The sequence below is a fragment of the Penicillium roqueforti genome, assembly GCF_015533775.1.
Source record: "Penicillium roqueforti strain LCP96 04111 chromosome Unknown scaffold_01, whole genome shotgun sequence".
Classification (NCBI taxonomy): Eukaryota; Fungi; Ascomycota; class Eurotiomycetes; order Eurotiales; family Aspergillaceae; genus Penicillium; species Penicillium roqueforti.
The window spans coordinates 1,282,551-1,303,801 of record NW_024067565.1 but is presented as its reverse complement, the minus strand read 5'-3'; the positions used below and the strand labels follow the sequence as shown (position 1 = coordinate 1,303,801).

Here is a 21,251-nt window from a genome sequence, read left to right as displayed (position 1 = left end):
CATGTCTATGTCTTGCAGGCATATGGCTCTGATCGCTGACCTGGTTGTTTTCTGAGTGTCATCCTAATGGATTCAGACTCTTCGATCTACCTCGGTATCTAGCGCAAAACTGAATCCGCGCACTGATTCCGCATTCCAAAGAAGCAACAACATTGGGAATTTAAGTCCGTTGGTACCTTGCATATTTTCTTGGGACCCCCGTGATAGGCTTGGAATTCGCACAACATGAATCTACAAGACTTTATAGCCATGGAGGAAAGCCGCAACTGCGACGAGCTAATCGACCTCCGCAGCCTTGATCTCGTCTCCGAGTACGACCCGCATCTTATGTGCCCGATCTGCCACTGTCCCTTCGTTGAACCCGTTCGTCTACAATGCGACCATGTCTTCTGCGGGAGCTGCCTCAGTTCGGCCATCACCACGTTCCGCTCGACCGGCTCAGACGACTTCCCGTGTCCTTCTTGCCGGAATCCCACTCATGTAGTGTCAACTAGCGTGCCCCGCCTGCTGATCAACATGTGCGACGAGATCCGAGTGCGATGTCCATTGATAACGGAGGGATGTCAAGAGATCATTCCCCGAGGCCATGTCCAGTCGCATGTCGAGAAGTACTGTGGTTACCGGCTATTGCCGTGTCCGGATAATTCATGCGATCAGATGACGCGAAGCAAGGACGTTGGGATGGATCAGAAGTGTATTCATAGAGTGCGACGGTGCTCTTATTGCGAACAAGATATTCTAGAGCATGAATACGAGGTTTGTTCCATTTTTAACCTCTTAGAAATTATATAGATGCTGACTAGAAACGCCTAGGAGCATGAGAAAGAGCTTTGTCCAGTTCTTGAGGTCACATGTGCCGACTGCCAGACAGTTGTCACTAGGGGGGCGCTACGGGAACACATTGAATCATGTCCGGAGGTTGCGGTTCCTTGCGCCGCATCCAAATACGCATGTCCAGTTAAGATCCGACGGGCAGACATTGCAGCACACGAGCAAAGCTGTCCCATAGTCGCAATGGGCCCATACTTTGAGATGCAGAATACCCGGCTCAATTCCCTTGAATCAAGCATGCGACATTTGCAGCAGCGGAATGAGATATTCGAGGATGGACTCGCCAACATTCGGTCCACTCTTGTCGAATCCACGCGCTTTGCGAACAGTCAAAGCGGTGGACAGTCTACCCAATCTGGCCGAGAACAGCAATCCTCCACTCGTGTTGACGTCCATACCGATGATCCTGCAGACATTGCAGCGAGTGTATTTTCATCCAATGCCACGACCTACCTGCTTTCGCTGCACGAATCTCTCCGAGAGGAGGTCAACCAACTTTCGCATGCTATCACAGACCTAGATGCTCGCGCCAGCATGGCTATCATGAATGAATGTCTACGCATGAAGGAAGACATAGCCCACACGAATGCGGCGGTCAACAGTGTGCGCATGCAAGTCCAGTGGCTCATGAACCCTCGTCTTCACCAGGGGACACGGGCTGTTCGCACCAATTCTACAGAAAACGAAGGAACACGGACCCAGATGGCATCGTCAGCGGCTGGGCCGAGCCATGCTACCGGCCACTCTTCAGGGCCTCTTCGGCCCAGGCGTCCCAGTGACGGTGGACGCGAGGGAACGAAGTTGTGAAATTGTGTTTTGATGTAATTTGGGGCGTTACATTTCCCGATGCGCAGAGGTTTCGGGCCTTTATTTATACCTTGTAGCGATATGACTGATGATTGAGTTGTCTTGGTGTGGGGCCGTGTTGTACATAGTTGACAGAGATAAACGGCTCTAGTTGCATCAATAAACGATAGATATATTTTCTTCGATACCTGTTACGCGGGATTAAACAAACCAGATACCAACAATACTCTACCCCATCCGTCAACGGGCATAGCAAAACTTTAAAATGTCGATACTATGTATCTTGACGTGCTCTTCTATAAATAGAACCGAAAAAGAAAAGAGCAAAAAAGAAATCTCAGGTTTGGTTTTAGGAATAGCCGAACGCGGGGGTCGAACCCGCAGCCTTAAGATTAAGAGTCTTACGCTCTACCGATTGAGCTAGCCCGGCCGGGCTGTTGAAGATTGGGGTAAACTAGTGTATCATAGGGCAACTAGGATTGTATTATTCCCCCAATCGGAGTCAACGTCAAGGTAAGTCGCGGTTGAACCCGGAGTGTCTCAGGTTTATAGTATCCGGTCATTTAGGAAGTGGCCTGTCACTTAGAGGCAAATAATTGCAGTCACATATGAAAGAGAGAACGATGAAGAGAAAGAGAAGGAGGAAGAAAAGACAAAGCGAATAGGAATATGTAAGGGAAAAGAGGGGAAAGCAGATGTATACTTTGACGACAGGGATTGGTGGAAAAGCCATATAGCACGAAGGTACTTACACGAAGCCACATTTGTAGATTTGAGGTCTAGAGCTACGAGCACATATTGACCCGATCTATAAATACACACTATTATGTATGTCTTGGTTTAATAGCGCAGGTTAATCTAAATTGGCCATCCCAATACTCCTACTGTGTATAAGAACCTGGTCGCCGCGCGTTACTGCGCCGCACTATACTTTAATTGGAATATAACAATAATGGTCTGGTACTTGTGGACTTTTTCTTATTTCTTGATACTTCGTATGTGATATTTATTCGCTTTTGTGAGTTTCGGGGAAATTAATAGCACTAGGCCGCAATATATACCTGGAGTTCGGCAATACAATTTTCGATACTATATTCCGTACTGATGGAAGATTTCAATTTACTCGAACTGATAGACTACTAAAGATGCTTATCATAGTCATTTGTATGCAATAAAATAAAATACAAACGCTGATTGCTAAGATACAAGTGTAGCATAACAATATTCGAACACGGCAGAAAGAAAATTCCGACAAAACCTCTCAACTTAATAACTCAGGCATAGGAAGAACATTGGTAGACGTAAAAATAACCAAGGAAAGAGTGACACAGATGCATCTTCTTAAACTACAGAATGATGCACGGGCTTGGGGCCACACCGTTCACCATTTCCCCAGATGCAGTTGTTCGCATCATCCCTGATGTTGCAAGGCACCTCGGTGAGCTCGAATTCAATGCACGCATCCGGGGCACGGCTATTGAAGCTGAGACCAGGAAGGACATCAGGATAAGCCTGCGCGAGTCCCTCGGAGAATCCAGTGAGACAATATCTGCCGCCGGGCCACTTGGTAATCAAGAAGTTTCCAGCATTGGCAAAGTCGTAAGTCTTGCCAATGTAACCGCCGTTGTTTGTGTTGTCGATCCACAGTCCGGCGTCGGTTGCTTCTGGCAGCAAGCCGTGGAGGTCCTTCATGTAGAACTCGTGGGTGGGGTTGATAGGCAGGCCAGGAGTGCATTTTTCGTTTCGGCAGAATTGGAACTTGCTGGGTCTGACATAGGGGTTCAATTCGAGTTCGGAGTATTGGTTGTTGAATGTCAAATAATTGCCGGATCGTCCCTTGAGGAAGTAGCATTTGCCTGCACATTTGTTAATTGTGTTGCCCTAGAAAGAAAAAAAAGTTAAGAGGGTCGACATACCACTTTCAATGCCTGATTGACACCTCGCAGGCTTGCAAGTGCCATCGGCAGCCTCTTCGTGACCAGAGGGGCACTGGCATTTCCCACCGATCAAATGCTTGCCGTTGTGGCACACCTCCTCTCTCTGGCAGCTGTTGCCGTCGAAGGTGGAACCCCACAGACAGCACTCATAGCCCACATTCTTAGAGCCGGTCACATCGTGACCCTTGCCACAGCAATGCCATTCGGTATCCGGGGAACCCTTAAGGGTGGTGCCGGGAGGACAGCAGGTGCCGTACCGCTGGCAAGAACTCAGGCTGAGGACCTTAGTGGGGCCAGTGCAGGTCAAGCTTCCCGTGAAAGGACCATCAGGCCATGTCAATTTGTCTCCATTGATGGTGAAGCTGGTACCAATGCTTTTCACTGGGACCTTCTCCGTGTACGCGAGGTGAGGGCGCAGGAAAAGAATCAGACCGATTAAAGATATTCCGCGCATGATTGTCGTAAGAGCATCGAGCATAAAACAAATATGAGTGAGAGGCGTGATTCAAGAATTAAGGGGAAGCGTTGGGCTCTTTATATATTCTGTTTCCGACCTACTCACTTTTTCAGCTGCGACTCACTTTTTCAGCTGCGCTAAGAATTGCCAAATCATCCAAATGGCTTGCCGGGCCCAGATGCCGGAGAGCTAGAAGCGTGACCGTACATAGTATGTTGTGAAAAAGAAAAAGAAAAAAAACAATAGTCCACTCCGTATTTTGGCAAAACATCTGTGTGGGTCTCGAGCATCGGCAACGCCGCAATCGAAGCTGTCTTCGAGAGCTTTGAGACCTACAGCACGAGTCATTGTGTTCGATTCAAGGACTTCCTTCTCTTTCGGGATATACAGAATAGTTCTGTATCGCAGACGGATGTCAAGCGCACATTGGATTTCGAACAATTACTTCGTACTTGATCACCACAGGATCGTCTGAAGCAACCCTCGTGTGAGCTCTGCAGAAAAAAGGCGCGAGGCCCACAAGCTCCCATCTAGCGGTTGCCCGGTTGCCCGGTGCAGTGGCTGGCGTAGCACCGCGATCCACTACATCAGATTTTGGCCCCATCGTTAATCCTTCTGGGGATAGGTCCGAAACTGGTTCGCCTGGTAACGAACCAAACTCACCGAGACTCATGCCCGACGATCACCTGATATCCATGTTTGCGGCTGGAAGTTGAAGCTGAGGGTCGTGTCGACCCACATAATTTCCACATCAAGAAGGAATGGGGGAATAGGGATGGAGTACTCCGTACTCCATAAGGAGGTGTGAACAGATCCTTCAGCTGATCCGCTTATCGGTAAGTAACCATTGCGCTGGGTAACTAGGCTCTCGAGTTCAAGTGGATTATGTGGCAGCGGTGAGGTGTCATGCGGTGAGCCCTCCAGTGGCGGTGGCTGGTATCGTAGGATCTTTTCCGCTTCATTTGGATTATAAATCGGACGGAGGAGAGATGAAGACTGTAGAGATACCTACATCGTCAAAGTGGCATAGAAGATTGTGCGAGAGAGAGTTCGTTGCTTTGACTTTTTTTTCACTTTTCTTTTCACTCCGGAGTACTGGGGTACGGTGAAGATTTTAAGTTCATCTGCATCGCCGTTATTCCCGTTGAGGTTAGTCCAACTGTCAACGTAAGCACCGTCGGATGCGAGAGATACCGCCGTGTATGCGCTAGTACCGGGACGGGCCAATGAGGTAATTTACAATACTCCGGAGGCTCACCGCCTGACAGATAACGCTAAGTAATATGCCCGAGGTCTCCACTTTCCTGAATGTCAACCTCCGACTCAACCTCGGAAGTCGAGGTGTCTCAGATGAGCAAATTCTCAGCTCGAGGTCTTAGCACGCTATGTAGATGCCTGTAATCAAGATTTTGAAGGATGGGAAATCCTCATGTTGCCGGAACTTCATTTATTTGTTTATCAAACCCAAAGCCACAGAGTGTAATAGCATTTATTCGTATATATACAAAGCTACTACCTTCAAGAGAAAAGTAACCGAAAGTATTGAGCAACCCTATCATGTGCCCTCAACCCTAGGCCGCGACTGCCGTGCAAGCGAGACCAGCCTCTCAACAAAAGCCTGTGCCAAATAGAACGGCGGGTAAGTCTGCCCGTCATCGGTCGATCTGTCGAGGTGAGCTAAGAGCTCAGCGATATCCTCCAGGGTCTTGAGATCCCTTGTGAAAGTAGATGAATTTGGGGCCGTGATGAGATACCAGAAGACCGAGAAAACGGCCGTGAGGAGAAATTGCGCGTGAAGCCTAGAATACGAAAGAGACCTGGATTAGTATCTATACCTGTGACAAGGTTCAAAGTCCCTTACCAGAACGTATGCTGGTTGACCAATTGGCGGACTCGCCAAATGTAGATCAGCGAGCACCTTGCAGCTTCAAAGCACAGCTCTGCACTAGATGGGAGAGGCGACCAGCTCTGCGAAGGTACCTTGCAAGAGCTACTCGCTCCGTGGATTTTTCCGAGGCAGTAGTAATATTCCAAATGGATATTCACACCGCGGAGAGTGAGATCATGAAACAGATAGTCCGGTGCGCTCTCGGTGGCGAACACCTCCGGCCGGCAGCCGGCAGGATAACCCAGGTTCAAGTCGTTCAGTTCTTGGTCTAGTTCGCGGATATGCTGAATGCGTCTAGCTTCCGGTAGTGTTTGACTGTGCACCGAATAAAGTAACCGGAAGATCTTGGACTTGAGCACAGAAAAGCGGAGGTCCGAGGGGAAAAGAAGCTCCTTGGATGACAAGGGCTTCATGTAGAAGTGACGTTCTGAGGTTTCCTGGGCGTATGTCGTGGGCAGATCTAGATCGCAATCGGCATCGTTTATCAAGGGTGGTTGGGATTTTCGGATAGAGAATTCTTTGTCGACAGCATAGCAATGCCAGAATAGAGCTCGAAGATGTTGGCTACGCTGGTCTGTCCTGTGTACCTCATTGGGGGTTTGTATTCTGTTTGCCCCAAGGTTATAGATAAGCTGCACTGCAATCCCAAGAAGTAGCTCTGCTGCCTGAGGTCTGCCAAGAGGGGCGATATAGAGCATCTATGGCCACATATAAGCTTCTGGGACATGGGATCCACTCTCGGGGCTGGACATGCGAGGAACCTACTAGTATTGTCACCGCTTCCAAGGTCCGTAGATCAGGGGGCTCCAGTAGCATTTCAGGAAGGAGAGTTAACGCTGCTTGCAAATAAGCATCCGGGTCAGTGCCTGCAAAAGCCCGCTCATGGCGGTGGATCTGGGTGATCATTGCCGCAAAAGCAGCTAGACAAGCCCGATTCGAAGCCCGAGTCATGTTTGGAGGCCGGTCTAAGACCCTTGCATTGAGTAGAACCTGTACGGCCTCAACATCGATAACTGGAAATATAGAATAGAGACCATTTCTATCAAAATATTCCAAACACCGTTGGACTAGAGCAGAATCTGGCCATTTGATCCCAATCACTTTCTTTGTCGACTTGAGCTGTTGTGAATTGAAAGACTGAGTGACCTCATGAGAAAAAACATCCACATTGAAAGTACAGCCTGTCTGCTCTTGAACAAGAGAGGAAAAAGCTGCCCTTTGCGTCGAAAGAGCACCCCCAAGCCCACAATACGAGATGTGCCACTGGAAAGCTGCCAACGCGGTATCAAAATCACGAGTATCGGGCAAATAAGATAAAGATGCTTCCGAGAGGGATCTAGGCGAAGCTGGAGAAGAGCTTCTGCTCGGAGAAGGGATAGCTAGCGCTTTGTGGCTTTGTTTTGTGGATCCTTTAAGTCCGAGCAAGGCCTCTAATTCCCGAACCCGAGCTTTGGTATCGGCAAGCTCTCTGCGTACCGTAAGCGCCTGGTAAAGAAGGGTTCAATGATATAGAGTCTTACTGTCGGGTACTTTTCCGATGCTGGGATGGAGGCCGAGAGAATGTACATGGTAGTCCTGCAAGATGGCAATTCTCACAGGCTGGTTGATTTCTATCACAGCGGATCTGTCGGCAAAATCAGATTAAGGACGCACACAGGCATTGTGGATATTACCTTTCGGTGGCGACATAGATCGCAAGCGCTCCGCCCTTTTGCGCCCCGTGGGCAAGTAGCGTCGTCCATAAAGTAATATCGTAATACTACTCCTTATAGGTGTCGAGGAGCCTTATCGGTCATTATGAGGGGGCAATCGCTGCTGAATCATCAAGCTTTTTCATCAGGGATAAGCCTATCGAGACTATGAGCAGAAGAATCCGCTTGATTGCAAAGATCGACGGAATTCAAGACCACATTTTTTGGTGTAGCGCCGAGACCTCACGCGTCTGACCTCATGGGCACCCGAAGTGGGTAAGATGAGTCAGCAGGGTTTTTCCAGATTGGCCTGGACTTGACCTCCAACGATATAAAAGTCTGAGTGTTCAATTTCTCGATATAGGATATAGGACTTTTAATTAGTTCACCTGGTGTTTTCCTCTCATGAATAGCCCGGGGTATTTCGAGGCTGTTCCTAGATTTATGCCAGCTACACTACAGAGTGTCTCAGATCGGAAATAAGAACAGATTAAAGTATATTTAGAAGCAACAACGCAAGAGATAAATGCCAATTAGACCAAATAGACTGAAACAAGGAAGCAAAATAGCATCTCCACATATATAGCCCTAGTAGCAATACTGCCTTCTCTCCTCACATACGCGCAAACCCTCACTCAAGCAGACGAAGTCACATCGAGACTGAAAATACCATCCCACTTGCACTGTGCCTTAGGATACTCCTGCTTCTCGCATTTCCACAGGTCGCCAGTCACAACTGACCGCCCAGTCTCAGAGCCGTCTGCGCGGGAGACTCCGAAATCGATGTTTTCAATATCATAGATTCCATTTGGGAGGTGGAGCTGGTATGCCTTGTCGGAGCAGTCGTAGGTCTTATTTCCAGCCATTCCAATGGACCTATCTAAAAGTCAGTATCCTTCATTTCCTTTTTGCTTTGATCTTGTAGGGCATCCTAAAGATAGAGAAGAAAGTTGGGATATAGACTGGAACATACCAGTAAGCGGAGCAGTTGGTGTCTGTATTCGTGTTTGGGTCTTTGACAGCAAAAGAGAGGAAGCAGGTTTGCGGGGGGCTTGTGCTGTAGATGGCTGCGTTGAGATTTGTAAGTTGCAGTGGCTCTAGGACGGGCACCACAGCGCTGGGTGCAGCGAGGATGGAGGTGGCAGTCGCCAAGATGAGAGCGCAAATTGACATGTTCTTCATTTTAATTTTGTCGGACTAATGTTTGCTGTTGAAGCGTATCCTGATGGTGTTGACGACTCTCTTATACTTCTTCCCTGTACATATACATGTTGGAAAGTTCAACTGAGACACGAACACGAGAAACTGACACATAAGAATAGGAGCATGACTGAATGTTGACGTAGACTTACATTGGAGTTATTGTAATCAGCTGGACAAACGTATTTAGATCCCCAGATTATCGAATGATAAGCCATTGCCGTTGAAACAAAGTCTTACACTGCAAGGGTTGATGCGCTCGACAAACTTAGGCCTTCCACTGACCCTCGATCATTGCTTGTTGGAGATACTATCACCGCTTGATCTACACACGATTATTGGCTCCCGCTATTTTTGGCATAGGCGACCAGCCTACACAGCCTTGGATTATTTTTGGATATTAAAGCAATATACTCTCAGATAAAGTTCGTGACATTCGTCTTCTTGCCCTATATTTGTTCCTATAAGTACAGCTTGAACTCAAAATTAGTTCGTGCACTTTCTTATGCATAGAGATATATAATGTTCTAAACTTTGAGAATTCTCATATAAACTGCTCAAAAAGGTATTCAATCTCGCTACCATAGCTATGGCTTACTATACTATACGTATACATAGAGAATTGGCAAAAAAAAAAACCACTCGTATTCATTCTGATAAAAGAGACAGAACTGAGAAAACGTTCTATGTAGAGTAAGCTACCTATCTCATGATAAGCTCAGATAATGCTCCAATGCTCCAACAAGCAAGGCACCTGCTACACGCCATCATTAGGATGGTGGAGTCCAACCAGGGGGAGCGGGAGAAGTACCGCGGTAGGGAGGAGGCGGAGTGGGATAGCGCTCAGAAAAGAGCTCTGACCAGTCAGACCCGGGAGTGTTCTCATATGGAGGAGGGAGGTTCAAAACTGGGATGGAATGGTCTGGCAACCCGAGAGCAGAGTACGGAGGCGACTCCGGCGCGATTCCAGTCATACCCTCTCCACAGAGGACTACATCGAAGACATCAGTTGAGGAAATGCCTCCATGATATACATGCCGCAACAGATTCAGAAGGCCTCCGTCGGCTCGAGTACGAGCAGGCGTGGACATGATGGCGTGGTATCGGGCCGTAGACCCATTGTGGTGGGCAAACACAGCGAGCAGCATAGGCGGGGGTCGAATATCTAGCAGCAACCGCTCAGCACCCTGGGTCACCTGCACCATCAACTGGATCCGACGCCACTCCCTGCGGTAATAGAGGTCAAATCTGCGTGTCCACTCTTGGTCGAGGCCGGAATCGGCGAGGGCGGCGCATAGGGTCCAGATAAGGTGGTTCTCGTTGATCCACTCGTTAACTACAGTCATTATCCAGGAAGTGCTGTGTTCTCGGCCAATATAGCACTGCACAGATGCCTGGGGTGCGTCGCAGAGTACTGCAACCCGTTCCCACCTGTGAAGAAGCTCGGAAAGCTCGTCAGATGCCATGATAATATATGGGCTGCAAGACTCACACAGTTGGGTTTTATTTGGTATTGGATTGAATATCCGACCTCGGAAGTGTAGAATAGGACAATGTTGGCAAATTCCGGTTGTTGACGCGAGGAGAGAAGGGCTTATATAGCCCCGGAGAGTCCAGGTGTAGACCCGAGAGATAAGAATAAGTCAAAGGAATTGAAAGGTTTCTTTATGTTAAGTCGTATAATGCATGCTATTCTCATTGTTATTGTTAAAGGGTTAGTTGGCTCTGCCCTTTGTTGGACAAGGCCCAGAATACCTAACAAAGCCTTGCGGCAAATGTAAAGACCTTTTCTGAATGATGAATACCTAGCCAAGTAGAGAAAGTGACAAACGCATCTGACAAGGGATATAGCTATAGAAGAGCCAAAATTCACAAGACAGCCAATATAAATATACCAGAGAGCCGAAAAGGGACTTGTAATACTCAAACACTGCGAATCATAAGGGAGTCTATCTTGTATCAATCTTACGTTGCTAACAGCATCTATTTCCATATCAAATGCATACTTTAGGAACCAACAGCCCCCTTTGCTCACCTCCTATAAGAACAATAACTTACAGTACAACTCACAGCTGAGCCTTTGAAAGTATTTGTGGTCATCTGCATCCTGTATATTTCATTGAAACAAGCCAAGCCTTTATGAAATAGAGGCAAGAAACCAAGTAAACAGAGCTATTGAGCTATTGATATGAACCCATACGTAGGTAAACCGCATGTGTTGGACTCCTAAGACTAAGCGATACCGCGCGGAATCACAACAGCTCATGTAAATCCAAAGAAAGCCCAGGTGACTCAATGTCCGTTTCATATGCTTTATAAAAGAAAGTACAACTTCCAAGTTCCCTAAATCCTTCACCTTTATCGTGTTTCCAAACTCCACTACCTCATAAATCGGCACAAACAACCACCCGATGAAATACAATCACAATCATTTCAATTCATCTGCACTTGATCTCGACATATTCACGCAATCATTTATCTTCGTCTTATCATCTAATCCTCAGTAACCCGGATGACCATGACCATGACCATGCCCATGTCCATGTCCCTGGCCCTGCCCAAACCCACCATGTGGACCCGGATGCGAACCCGGATGCGAACCATATGGCGGGGCATTGTGAGAATCGTGCGACTGCGGGTGGCCCAAGTGGCCATCCTGCTGTACATAGGACGGATGATTCTGCGAGCCACCATAATGCTGTTCCTGATGTTGATTATGCTGGTAGCCTTGACTATGTTGAGGTACATGCTGAGGCTGGTGGTAGTTTTCGTACTGCTGTGGAGAAGGTTGCATGGCTTCGTGCCCACCACCTACCTGGTAGCCCTGGTATGAGTTTTGGCTCTGTTGGGTTCCTTGGTCGTTTGCATCGCGTGACAAGCCGCCAGGGAGGAAGTTGGAGATTTTACTTTCGAATTTGCTCAGGCCAGACAAGCCGGGGATGCTGGAGAGTTTGTCCCAGGGCATGCCGGAGGAGCTGCTGTTTGATTGTTGCTGGTTTTGTTGGGGGAAGAATGAGGAGAATCCACCAGATGAATTTCCGCCATTGTTACCGCTCTGGTTGTGACTCTGGCTTTGGCCGTGCGAGGCACCACCCAATGCCGCAAATGCGCTATGACCATCGCTGTGAGTGTGGCTGACTCCACCAGTATTACGGCCGGATCTCACGCCCTCGGAGCTGAGGACGGAGTTAAGGGAAGCGCCGCGGTCTGAGCGGCTGTGAACCCATTTCTCGACGGTCTCGAACATTACACGATGGGCATCAATGTGCATGTTGCGCAACGCTGGGTGGTGGAAGACTTGCATGCAATCATTGAGGACTTCACTCTCGGGGACATCGGTGTGTTGCCAAGCATACAGAACGCGAGGCGCGACGTACTCCACGATTGAAGAGGCGACTCGTCCGGCGGGCTCGTTCAGAATGTTGGCAAAGTGGTCCTTGGAGAGCAAGGAGTGGGTGGGGTCGGTGCAGTGAGGATCGGTCCAAGGTTCGTACTGGTGCTTGCCAGAGGCATCAATGACGCCTGCTGATCCTGTTTGAATGGAATTGGAAGCAGCTTTGATCAAAGGTCGAATGAAAGGCGCTAGGAGCGACATGACGACAACGGTCAGAGTCTCGGAGATCTTCTCAACGAGTGACTCCAAGCCTGGGATCTTTTCAATGATTGCGTTCAAGCTCCGCATCACCTTATCTCGGAATGCCAGAATGGGATAGATCTTGGCTACTGTCTCCTGGGGGTTGAAATCAGGCATGGCGTTGAGCCCAGAACTAGGCTTCGAACTATCGCCCGTTGGGCCCGCACGGGATCGCTCGTGACTATTGGAAGACTGTGCATAGCCGGTTGTAGCACTACGGCTCCGGTTGGCCATTTCTTGTGCTTCTGACGACCTCTTGAGACTCTCTGCCTCACTGACAAGATCCTTGGTACCGGGGATTTTGCCCAAGAGCCCAGTCAAAGCATTGAGGGAATTGTTCGACTGCGCATTTGCTGCGGCATCACCGAGCGCAATATCCATCTCGTTGACCTCAGATTGAGTAAAATGATCATTTGCTTCTCCCATCACGGAATGGAAGAAATCGACCATACCAAAGGTTCCCGTCACAAGCGGGAAAACGTGATGCCCTTGAAGGTTGATCTGAGTGGCAGTACCCGTATGGGGAAACACGTTGTTGAAACCCATCTCGCGCAAGGCCAGCTCAACGTAGTTGGTGTGTGCAGCGAAATCCTCCAACGTGTGCAGTCCCTGACCTAGACACCGGAGTGCTTCGCACAGGTCCTCCTCGTTGCCCTTCTTATGTCCGCCATTGGTGTATGTCCGTCCATAGTGGATACTGCGGCTAAGACTGAACTTGATAAAGGCCGCGCTGGTGGCCCAGTCGCCTCGCTCATTGGCGATGTAGTTCTTCATACCGGTGTTCGGGTCGATTTCGAGCTCAATAGCACGAACGGGTGGGCGCAACCGCTTGTCATATTGACGTGCGTCTTCGTTATCGGCATAGTCCTTGGGGTTACTATGCAGAAGAAGACAATCAGTACAAATCACCAACAATATACCTCAAGCTGGACTTACTCGATGTGTTCCTCGGGACGGTAAACACCCAATCGCTCCGCAGTCACCTCAAATTCAGCCGTGGCATAACCGAAGCTCAGGAACGAGAGGACCCACACCAAAACACGGATTGTATCGGCTTGCAGGTTTTTAAGAGTTCCAACGTCCATTGCCTGCGAGCTACAGAAGCAGTTAGGAATATATTGGATCTTTACTGGATTCTTTGATAACTCACTAATCGCGCAACCAGTTACCAAAATACACGCGCTTGATCATGGTCGAGGTCCATTTGTGACCGGAGATGAAAGCCAGCGTCTTGAGGACATCTTCGATATCACCATGGCGCCAGTTCTTGCCTTCTACAGCAGAGATAGAGGCGATATTTCCAGCTCCGAAGGCATGTACTTGCGGGAGTATCAGGAGCAATACTAGCAGGGCGGAGCCCACGTGAAGGAGGGGCATGGCGGGGGTGATATTTGCACCAAGGTTGATTTTTCTTGGAATTCAAGGAGATAATATGGAATATCGCAAAAAAGCAGAAGCTAGAGAGGTATGAACAAAGGAATCCAAGAGAAAAAGATCAAATGCGACATCACACTGTGGGAGGACTCAGCCCTCTGGCTCTTGGCTATTCTTGGCGTTGATCCTCATGACGTCTAGGAACAAGACAATGTATGAGTTTGTTATGGTGTTGTGTTGTTATGCTGTTAAGTTGTTTGTTTATTTATTAGAATCAAATACTACATATGTACACACAGCAGATAAAAACATATACATCGATAACGATAACCTTGGGAAAGGTCACATCTGGAGATCCACGGTAGCATCGAGTCCCCAGAAAAGTAGATGCGACACTGTTGCGTCGTATTGTGTATATCCACCCCCGCAGATATATATTGATTTCAAGATCTCCAGATATTTTGCGAATTCCAGAAATCATTCCTCTTTCAACGTTCCTACCATGTCCACCCCAAATCTAGACGCCCTCAAACGCGATGGCTTCGTGGTAGTCCGCAATCTCCTGACTCCAGCCGAGGTAGCGCACTACCACGAAATTGCCACAAAAGCCACAACCATGACTCGCAGTGGAGGCTGGCCGCACTTCCGCACCGTCCCAAAACAATTCCCACCCTGGCCGACAACCGTACCGCCCGCCTCGGAGGGCGGAATCTGGGGCGTGCAGCACCTAATGCACCCCGAAATGCCAGGACGGGACAGCTTCGCACGATGCTATTTCTCTCCCACGATTCTCGCCGTCGCGGAGGAGCTCATGGGGGTTGAAAACGCCGCCAGCAGCGAGACCGAGCCCCTCGTCATGGAACTGTTCAATCTGCTCGTGGCGCCCGAAACTAAAGACTTCGAGCTCCGCTGGCACCGCGACGATATCTCCGAACACGCCACCGCCGAGGAAGAACTTGCCCAGCTTGCGGCTAAGGCGCCTGGCGGCCGTCAGTCGCATTGCCAGTACAACTTGGCGCTGTGCCCCGATGCATCGCTGATTGTTGTGCCGGGGACGCATGCACGCGCACGCACGCAGGTCGAGCGTGATGCGGATCCTTATGCGGCTGAGTTGCCGGATCAATTGGTTGTTCAATTGCAGCCTGGAGATGCAGTGTTTTATAATAGTAATATCTTGCATCGTGGAATTTATCGGGGAAAGAGTGAGGGTGGGGTTGAGACCAGGCTGACTTTGCATGGAAGTCTTGGATTGAAGGCTTCTGACAGTGAGTATGGGGGTGATGATGCCGAGGAGAAGAAGAAGGTTAGGGCTACTGCGGTACTGCAGCATGGGGTTGGGGCTTGGGTTCGTCGTGATGATGCTGCTTTTGGACTTGGGGAGAGGCCTGAGAAGATGAGGGCTAATCTTGTTGAGATGGGGACTGGGGAGGGGGTTGGATTTTCTTTGCAGGGGTAGACATTTCAAGGTTTCTTTCGAAAGTTTGAAATTGTTGTTTGTATGTATTTAACGATGGATTTGGTTATCTTGTGTATAGGGCAGAATGTACAGAGCGGAATGTATGAATGATGATACTTTTTATCGGAGGAGGCCGCGGCTCAGTATTGCTTGTGCTGTTTCGCTGACAAGCGTCTCATTCAGATTGCACTCGAAACACCCAATTGTTGGACCCCATCTGGGTGCTCGGGCGAAGACTGGGTTCTCTATCGAGGCTTGCACTGGTAGCAGTGGGAACAGCAGGAGGCCATGCTCCGGGTTAGCCAGCTTATGGGCGGGAAGGGCTTCATGTTATCTTCGCAATAGGGAAGTATAGGCGAAACGGGAAAGGATGTAATGACTATGGTTTGATGGTATGTAGCACATACTCCCTATACTCCCTTCGCGCACGTGGTCCACTTCCTTCAGTAGCTCAGTAGCTCACTAGCTCACTGTCTCATTGCCTCACTTCCTTCACTAACTCACTAGCCCCCGAGGTCCCGAGGTCCCTTTCAAGGATTCCCCACACCGACGTCGTATTTCCATGAACTGCGATCTACGACAATCGCGGGGGACGTGATAAGCGTTGCGACGGTAACATCAACATAGAACATATTCAATAAAGTAGCATATATCGACTTCGATCATTGCAGATGAAGTAGCATAGCTCTGCATACAACAAAAGAGCTCCTCGAAGGTACCGATCTCTTGATTACCTTCAGAAGAAAATTGCGATTGCGAACTGCACCCAATCAGAGTGCAGAGGAAAACATAGAGAGAAAAATATGGATCTGAAATACGATCCATCACATTTCCCTGGAATACGGGGCAACAGCTGACTGACCCTGCATGGAGAACTGGGACCCTTTGAGTGGAACCCAACTTCAACAAATTCTCCGAATCTCTGAGGGATTGATCTTCACCGCACGGAGTTGCAATACCGTAGAGTGGCATTGCCGCAATGCCCGACTCCAAGACAAAGATACGCCCGCAGCAGTCGTGCCTCAGATGTCGCGAGCGCAAAGTGAAGGTACCCGGATCCTCTGTTCCTATCTCTACTCACACCCATGGATTCTTAATTAATTCCCAAGCCACTAACCACTTTCTCTTATCACCAGTGCGACCGCTCCGTCCCATGCCACGCCTGCATAATCCGCGGTCTCGAAGCAGAATGTACCTACCTAACAACGGCTGAAGATCGGGCCCATATCAGCCAATCTGAGATAATAAACCAACTACGACGCGAAGTTTCACAGCTGCGGGAGCGCCTGAACCGGGGTTCACGAGAGCCGGGTGATACCCAGAGCCAGCACGAGCGCCCGGGCCAAGGGGCTGGGCCTCATGCGCCTGCGCACAACTACGACAACCATGGTCATGGCCATGGCCATGGCAATGGCGCTGGTTCTGCTTCGGCTGGAGGTACCCCGGATACTGGTGAAGGTAGCTGGCGCGGGTCATCGCCAGCGTCATCGATCATCACGAACTCCATGACTGTGACGAGTCCTGATAGTACGGGGAGTGAGAATGGGACTAGGTCGACATCCGCTTCGTCGCGGTCGACTTCTACTTCGGCTTATCCTATCGCGACGGGGTATCCGCCGCAAATTGCGGAGCTAGATGGGCCTACAGTTCAACCCCTTGCTTGTAGAAGTATGTTTTGCTTGTTTCACTTCTTTTTGGCGCCTATGCTAACTCTAGGCAGATACTGTAGAAGATACGACAATGTTCGATTGTTATACAGGAGGCGTGACCTACCCTCCGGGGGCCATGACCGGAACCGTCTCAGTACCGATGCAGGGTCTCCCAGTGCACGCGTTACACGCGCAGGATGCAATGTTAGGGATGCACTACCCGTCGATATATGGAGTCAATAGCGATAATTACATGCTTGACGGAGAAGCACTACCATACTTACAACACACTGGATATCCCGCACCCATACTCACATCAACAGTACCACATTACGGGGAAGAATACTCAATACGAAATGAATATGACAGGCCTCATGCGTTTCATCATTGGGGGCAAGATGCATACGGGAATCCGAATCCGAGTCCGAACCAATTCCCGCAAACGCATATATACCAAACCCCGTCTCATTATTCTACTATCCCCTTCACCAACATCACTGCCAACACAAACATCAACACCTATGCAGCTGCGCCCTTCTCCCCACCCGCACCGACACACTTGGCAGACGATACCTTAAGCCATGCCGGCCCTGATTCCCAGGACCGTCCTTCACCAACAACCATCATGAACTCGATGCCAAGCTCATGGAAGGGCGAGGGGAAACAGGAACTGCTAGAGATCCTGCTGGAAACAATTGGCAGCTGTGACGAGCAACGTTTACCTCAGGTGATTCAGGTCTTGCGGACAAGCCCTTCACCGGAGGAAGCTGTCTCGGGTGTGTGTCAGGTTCTCGGGATCGGGACTGGGCGGCTTGCGGCGGCGTAAGCGCACCCTCAACCCGAGCCCGGTCGCAGGCCTAGGTCAGTTGTGTGTGCATATTCCGAATGCCTTGAAATCAAGTGGCCCGGGTCAAGTTCGGAGCTGAGTATTTGAAACCCCCACTTTGATATGTCGGTCATATAGCCCGGGTCGCTGGCCGATACCGGGCAAGTGAAGTCATGGTGGGACCGTCTGGGACATAATCACCGCACCACATCAACTCCCGGATGCTTCACGATATCCATGTCCACATGAATATGAACATAAGTGGAACAAACAATATAGTACATAGAACCTTCGTACATTAGTGGGCAGAAATATAGTCATCAAGCATGTTGCCAGAGATCGAGAGGTCGATAGGGATAGAAGTATTCTCAATCCTAACTTTAGGTCGTAGTGTCTCATTGATAATCATTGTTGCCACAGCCCCAAGCCTCAGGGAGCCTCGGGATGAGTGGGTTCATCGTCGAAAGGCCGCTGGCCGTAGACAAAGTGGAAGCGCACATAGAGGTGGTGCGAACCGCTCATCAACTCCGCGCGCGCCTTTTCCATATGCTCCTGTGCATCCTGGTACGAGAGACCCAGGACACGGGTAAAGAGAGCCAGTGAGTACGGCTCAATGGTCTCCATAATAGACACCTTGCCGATGCGACCGATCTCTTTGTAGCGGCGATTCTTGGCCCAGCCACCGACAGGACTCTGAAAGCAAGTCAGTATGCGAAACAACACCCGGGGGAAAAAAAGGGGACCATACCTTATAAATATCATCAGTAACATTTGCAAACCCCTCCTCAGTCATCCACTCCGAAATGCTCGATGCAACATCCATCGGCTTCCCAAACTTCTTACTAGCCTGGGTCAACAATTCCGCCCAGCTATTAATAGCAATAGCGCGCTCATGGGTCCCATCATCGGAGCGCACACAATGCTCGAACTCCTGCGCTTCAAACCAGCCGCCCGGCTTAAGATGCTGGTAAGCCTGCTTGAGCAGCCTCGGCCAATCCTCAATCCCGCCCGCCATAGTTCTTGCATGGATATAGTCGAACGCCTCACCGGGCGAGAAAGTCCAATCACTCTCCGCGTCGTCGATATAGAAGCGGCAATTGGGCGGCACCCAGTTCGGCTGGATGGGGCTGAGATCGGTGCCGATGATGTCCGCCCGCGGGTAGTCTTCGGCCATTTCCAGGGCCCATTCGCCGGGCCCAGTGCCGATGTCTAGAATGCGGCGCGGGTCGGAGTCTTGTATTGGTGCGCGGTGCAGATTGCCGCCTGTGAGCAGTTTGAAGAGGTGGTGCGTTAATGCTAGGCGGTCTTGTTCTTCTTCGTCGTTTGGGAAGGGGTATTGGCCGTTGCGGTAGGCGTGGTAGCGGCGGCCATTTTCGTAGCTGTAGTCTCGGACGGAGGATGCCAATGAAAGGTTTGAGCCTGAGAGGGATTCGATGTCGAAGAGAGAGTCATCATCGCTTGTCTGGGGGGTTGTTAGTGGCGGTTGGGGGTGTTATTGGAGATTGTAGGAAGTTTGGGAATCGGGGTTGTGAGCTTAGTAAAGGGGCCCAAGGGTGACCTTTTTTGGGGTTCTGGAAGGTATAGGGATATGGGGTAGGAATGAGATTGAACAAATGAGAGGGAATGATCTACTTACGTCGACTTGGATGCGTTCGTTGAGATTGGGTTGTGACATGGCGAGACAGAAAGGAGGAGGGAGAGGGATTAGGAGGAAAGGTAGGAAAGAGAGAGGGAAGTTATTTTTTTTGGCTATGAAGAGAGAAAGTGGAGGAGGGGGGGGAAGTGAAATGAAGCTATCAATTCTAACCAAGAAAAGGAACCCGAGAGAGAGGATACCGGGGAGAACCCTAGCGTAGCCACTGTGTTTTTTTCTACCACCTGGCCGGTTCCGTACCTTTGCTTTTGTTGACCCCGCAGGTGGGAAATCCGACAGCCTGGTACGGGAAAGTCGCCCATTCCAAATCGGTCTGACCCGAAATTTAGATTTTCGATTTTCGATTTTTTAACATTTCCAAGGTTCCAACTTCCAGGGTTACAATTCTCGGGATCTCAACCCTGGTTAACCAGGATTAGGGTACTGCTGGCCCACTGTGCTGGGTCTTCCTTCCAAGACAGTCTCATAGCGGCCCACGATAACCCAACATACTAGTACTGTGATCAGCTAGACAATTCTCTAATATGTGATAACAGGCCATGACCAAGAGTTTCCAGGCATTGAGTTCTCAATGTGGCATTCTTACTTAGTACCAAAAAGTTTATGCCCTGCGTGAGACGTCATATGTTGACAAGATGATCGCTACAGGGACTAGGGAAATCAGGTTCTGCCAGATGTGTGAAAGCGGAGAAAGGTCCCCTGCAGAGATCAGGTATCGTTCCTAGGATCATCATCTGTCCCGATCGATCGAACACCTCAGTTCTGACTAGTACTGATCATATCTTTGCTCCCGATCCTCAAATCACAGGCCTCCGGATATAAGCCACATCATGTATAGCCCCACGGGAGGTACTCATCACTGCCTATCTTGGGAATGTAAAATTAGCCATCGTTCTCCCTGGACAGCAAGATACCGAGTATGCAAATCTAAGTTCTACATTGAGTGTTCTCACCAGACTAGATTAGTGCATCGGGCTCCAAACAGGATCCAGTTGTCAGATATTGCTGTAACCAAGTTTGACTAGGCTCTTGAATTAGCTTTCAATATTGAAAGCGACAGTAACACCGAAAATCTCGGCCCTTGGTATAGAATCGTCAGCAATAAGCCCGTTTGGACCATGCTCTAGAAGAAAATCAATGTTCAACATTTTCCCGACACTTGCTAATGATACGTATTTATTCAGGTATGAATCTACTTTGTTTTGGCTACTAGTAGTGAGTCTCATTATGGCTTGATAGGTTGAGCATTCAAGAATTAGGCGGTGATATGCATTCCTAAATCCGGGAAACTATAAAGGCGAGGAAGAGTAGTCGATCGCTTATGCGACCTGGGCATGTCTTTTTTGGGGTATCGTCTTCGCCTTCTTAACCTCAGCTTGAAGGAAAGAGCAATGGAGTCTTCGTAGAGTGAAAGCTAGATCGGAGTAATAAACCCGTAAACTAATTCAGGCCGAGGACCGCTGCTGAGTTTGGCCAGATTGGTAGTCAGAAGAGCCAGTCACCGCGAGCAGTAGCGTAAAGTCAATTCTCATTGAAAACATTGTGAGACAAAGTGGGTTGTACATAGAAACAGACAATTTTTTCGACCTTTCTCAGCCATCTAGCTGTAAAATCGAGAAGGTCAAAAACGACATTTAAAAATACTACCTAAGAAGACTTGAGAAGGCCGCATAAGCAGCCGACGATTCCCATAGTAGTTAGTGAAGTTCATTTCTCTTCAATTATTAACAGAAAACAATCACAGTGGATTGGGCGTTATATATGTGAATGTATAGAGTATCCCGGGAATTCGATATCGAAATCTTGAAACCCTCTCTTTATCGCCTTATAACAGTAGATTCTTTGAA

At 49.2% G+C, this 21,251-nt stretch overlaps 9 protein-coding genes across 9 annotated transcripts; 3 read left to right on the top strand and 6 right to left on the bottom strand.

The window, feature by feature from the left end:
• Positions 1-225: 225 nt before the first annotated feature.
• On the top strand, positions 226-1,638 carry LCP9604111_917 (uncharacterized protein; the record flags this gene model as incomplete). Its single annotated transcript, XM_039072884.1, has 2 exons — positions 226-756; positions 814-1,638. The coding sequence occupies 2 exons, from the start codon at positions 226-228 to the stop codon at positions 1,636-1,638; spliced, it is 1,356 nt and encodes a 451-aa protein (XP_038933465.1).
• Positions 1,639-2,979: 1,341 nt separating this feature from the next.
• LCP9604111_916 (cysteine-rich secreted protein) lies at positions 2,980-4,029 on the bottom strand (the record flags this gene model as incomplete). Its single annotated transcript, XM_039072873.1, has 2 exons — positions 2,980-3,494; positions 3,555-4,029. 2 exons carry the CDS (start codon positions 4,027-4,029, stop codon positions 2,980-2,982), a joined length of 990 nt encoding a protein of 329 aa, XP_038933464.1.
• Positions 4,030-5,587: 1,558 nt separating this feature from the next.
• LCP9604111_914 (transcriptional regulator family TF) lies at positions 5,588-7,662 on the bottom strand (the record flags this gene model as incomplete). Its single annotated transcript, XM_039072861.1, has 5 exons — positions 5,588-5,831; positions 5,894-6,618; positions 6,686-7,388; positions 7,441-7,544; positions 7,594-7,662. 5 exons carry the CDS (start codon positions 7,660-7,662, stop codon positions 5,588-5,590), a joined length of 1,845 nt encoding a protein of 614 aa, XP_038933462.1.
• Positions 7,663-8,246: 584 nt separating this feature from the next.
• On the bottom strand, positions 8,247-8,793 carry LCP9604111_913 (uncharacterized protein; the record flags this gene model as incomplete). The annotated part of the gene is made up of 2 exons (XM_039072850.1): positions 8,247-8,487; positions 8,585-8,793. 2 exons carry the CDS (start codon positions 8,791-8,793, stop codon positions 8,247-8,249), a joined length of 450 nt encoding a protein of 149 aa, XP_038933461.1.
• Positions 8,794-9,581: 788 nt separating this feature from the next.
• LCP9604111_912 (uncharacterized protein) lies at positions 9,582-10,277 on the bottom strand (the record flags this gene model as incomplete). Its single annotated transcript, XM_039072839.1, has 1 exon — positions 9,582-10,277. The coding sequence occupies one exon, from the start codon at positions 10,275-10,277 to the stop codon at positions 9,582-9,584; it is 696 nt and encodes a 231-aa protein (XP_038933460.1).
• A 1,034-nt stretch (positions 10,278-11,311) lies between these two features.
• On the bottom strand, positions 11,312-13,822 carry LCP9604111_911 (Het-C domain-containing protein; the record flags this gene model as incomplete). Its single annotated transcript, XM_039072828.1, has 3 exons — positions 11,312-13,322; positions 13,382-13,540; positions 13,596-13,822. The coding sequence occupies 3 exons, from the start codon at positions 13,820-13,822 to the stop codon at positions 11,312-11,314; spliced, it is 2,397 nt and encodes a 798-aa protein (XP_038933459.1).
• A 499-nt stretch (positions 13,823-14,321) lies between these two features.
• On the top strand, positions 14,322-15,275 carry LCP9604111_910 (phytanoyl-CoA dioxygenase family protein; the record flags this gene model as incomplete). Its single annotated transcript, XM_039072817.1, has 1 exon — positions 14,322-15,275. One exon carries the CDS (start codon positions 14,322-14,324, stop codon positions 15,273-15,275), a length of 954 nt encoding a protein of 317 aa, XP_038933458.1.
• Positions 15,276-16,254: 979 nt separating this feature from the next.
• Positions 16,255-17,750, top strand: LCP9604111_909 (Zn(II)2Cys6 transcription factor domain-containing protein; the record flags this gene model as incomplete). Its single annotated transcript, XM_039072806.1, has 3 exons — positions 16,255-16,323; positions 16,412-16,943; positions 16,996-17,750. 3 exons carry the CDS (start codon positions 16,255-16,257, stop codon positions 17,748-17,750), a joined length of 1,356 nt encoding a protein of 451 aa, XP_038933457.1.
• A 429-nt stretch (positions 17,751-18,179) lies between these two features.
• On the bottom strand, positions 18,180-19,425 carry LCP9604111_908 (class I SAM-dependent methyltransferase; the record flags this gene model as incomplete). Its single annotated transcript, XM_039072795.1, has 3 exons — positions 18,180-18,443; positions 18,499-19,212; positions 19,387-19,425. The coding sequence occupies 3 exons, from the start codon at positions 19,423-19,425 to the stop codon at positions 18,180-18,182; spliced, it is 1,017 nt and encodes a 338-aa protein (XP_038933456.1).
• Between the last annotated feature and the right edge of the window lie 1,826 nt (positions 19,426-21,251).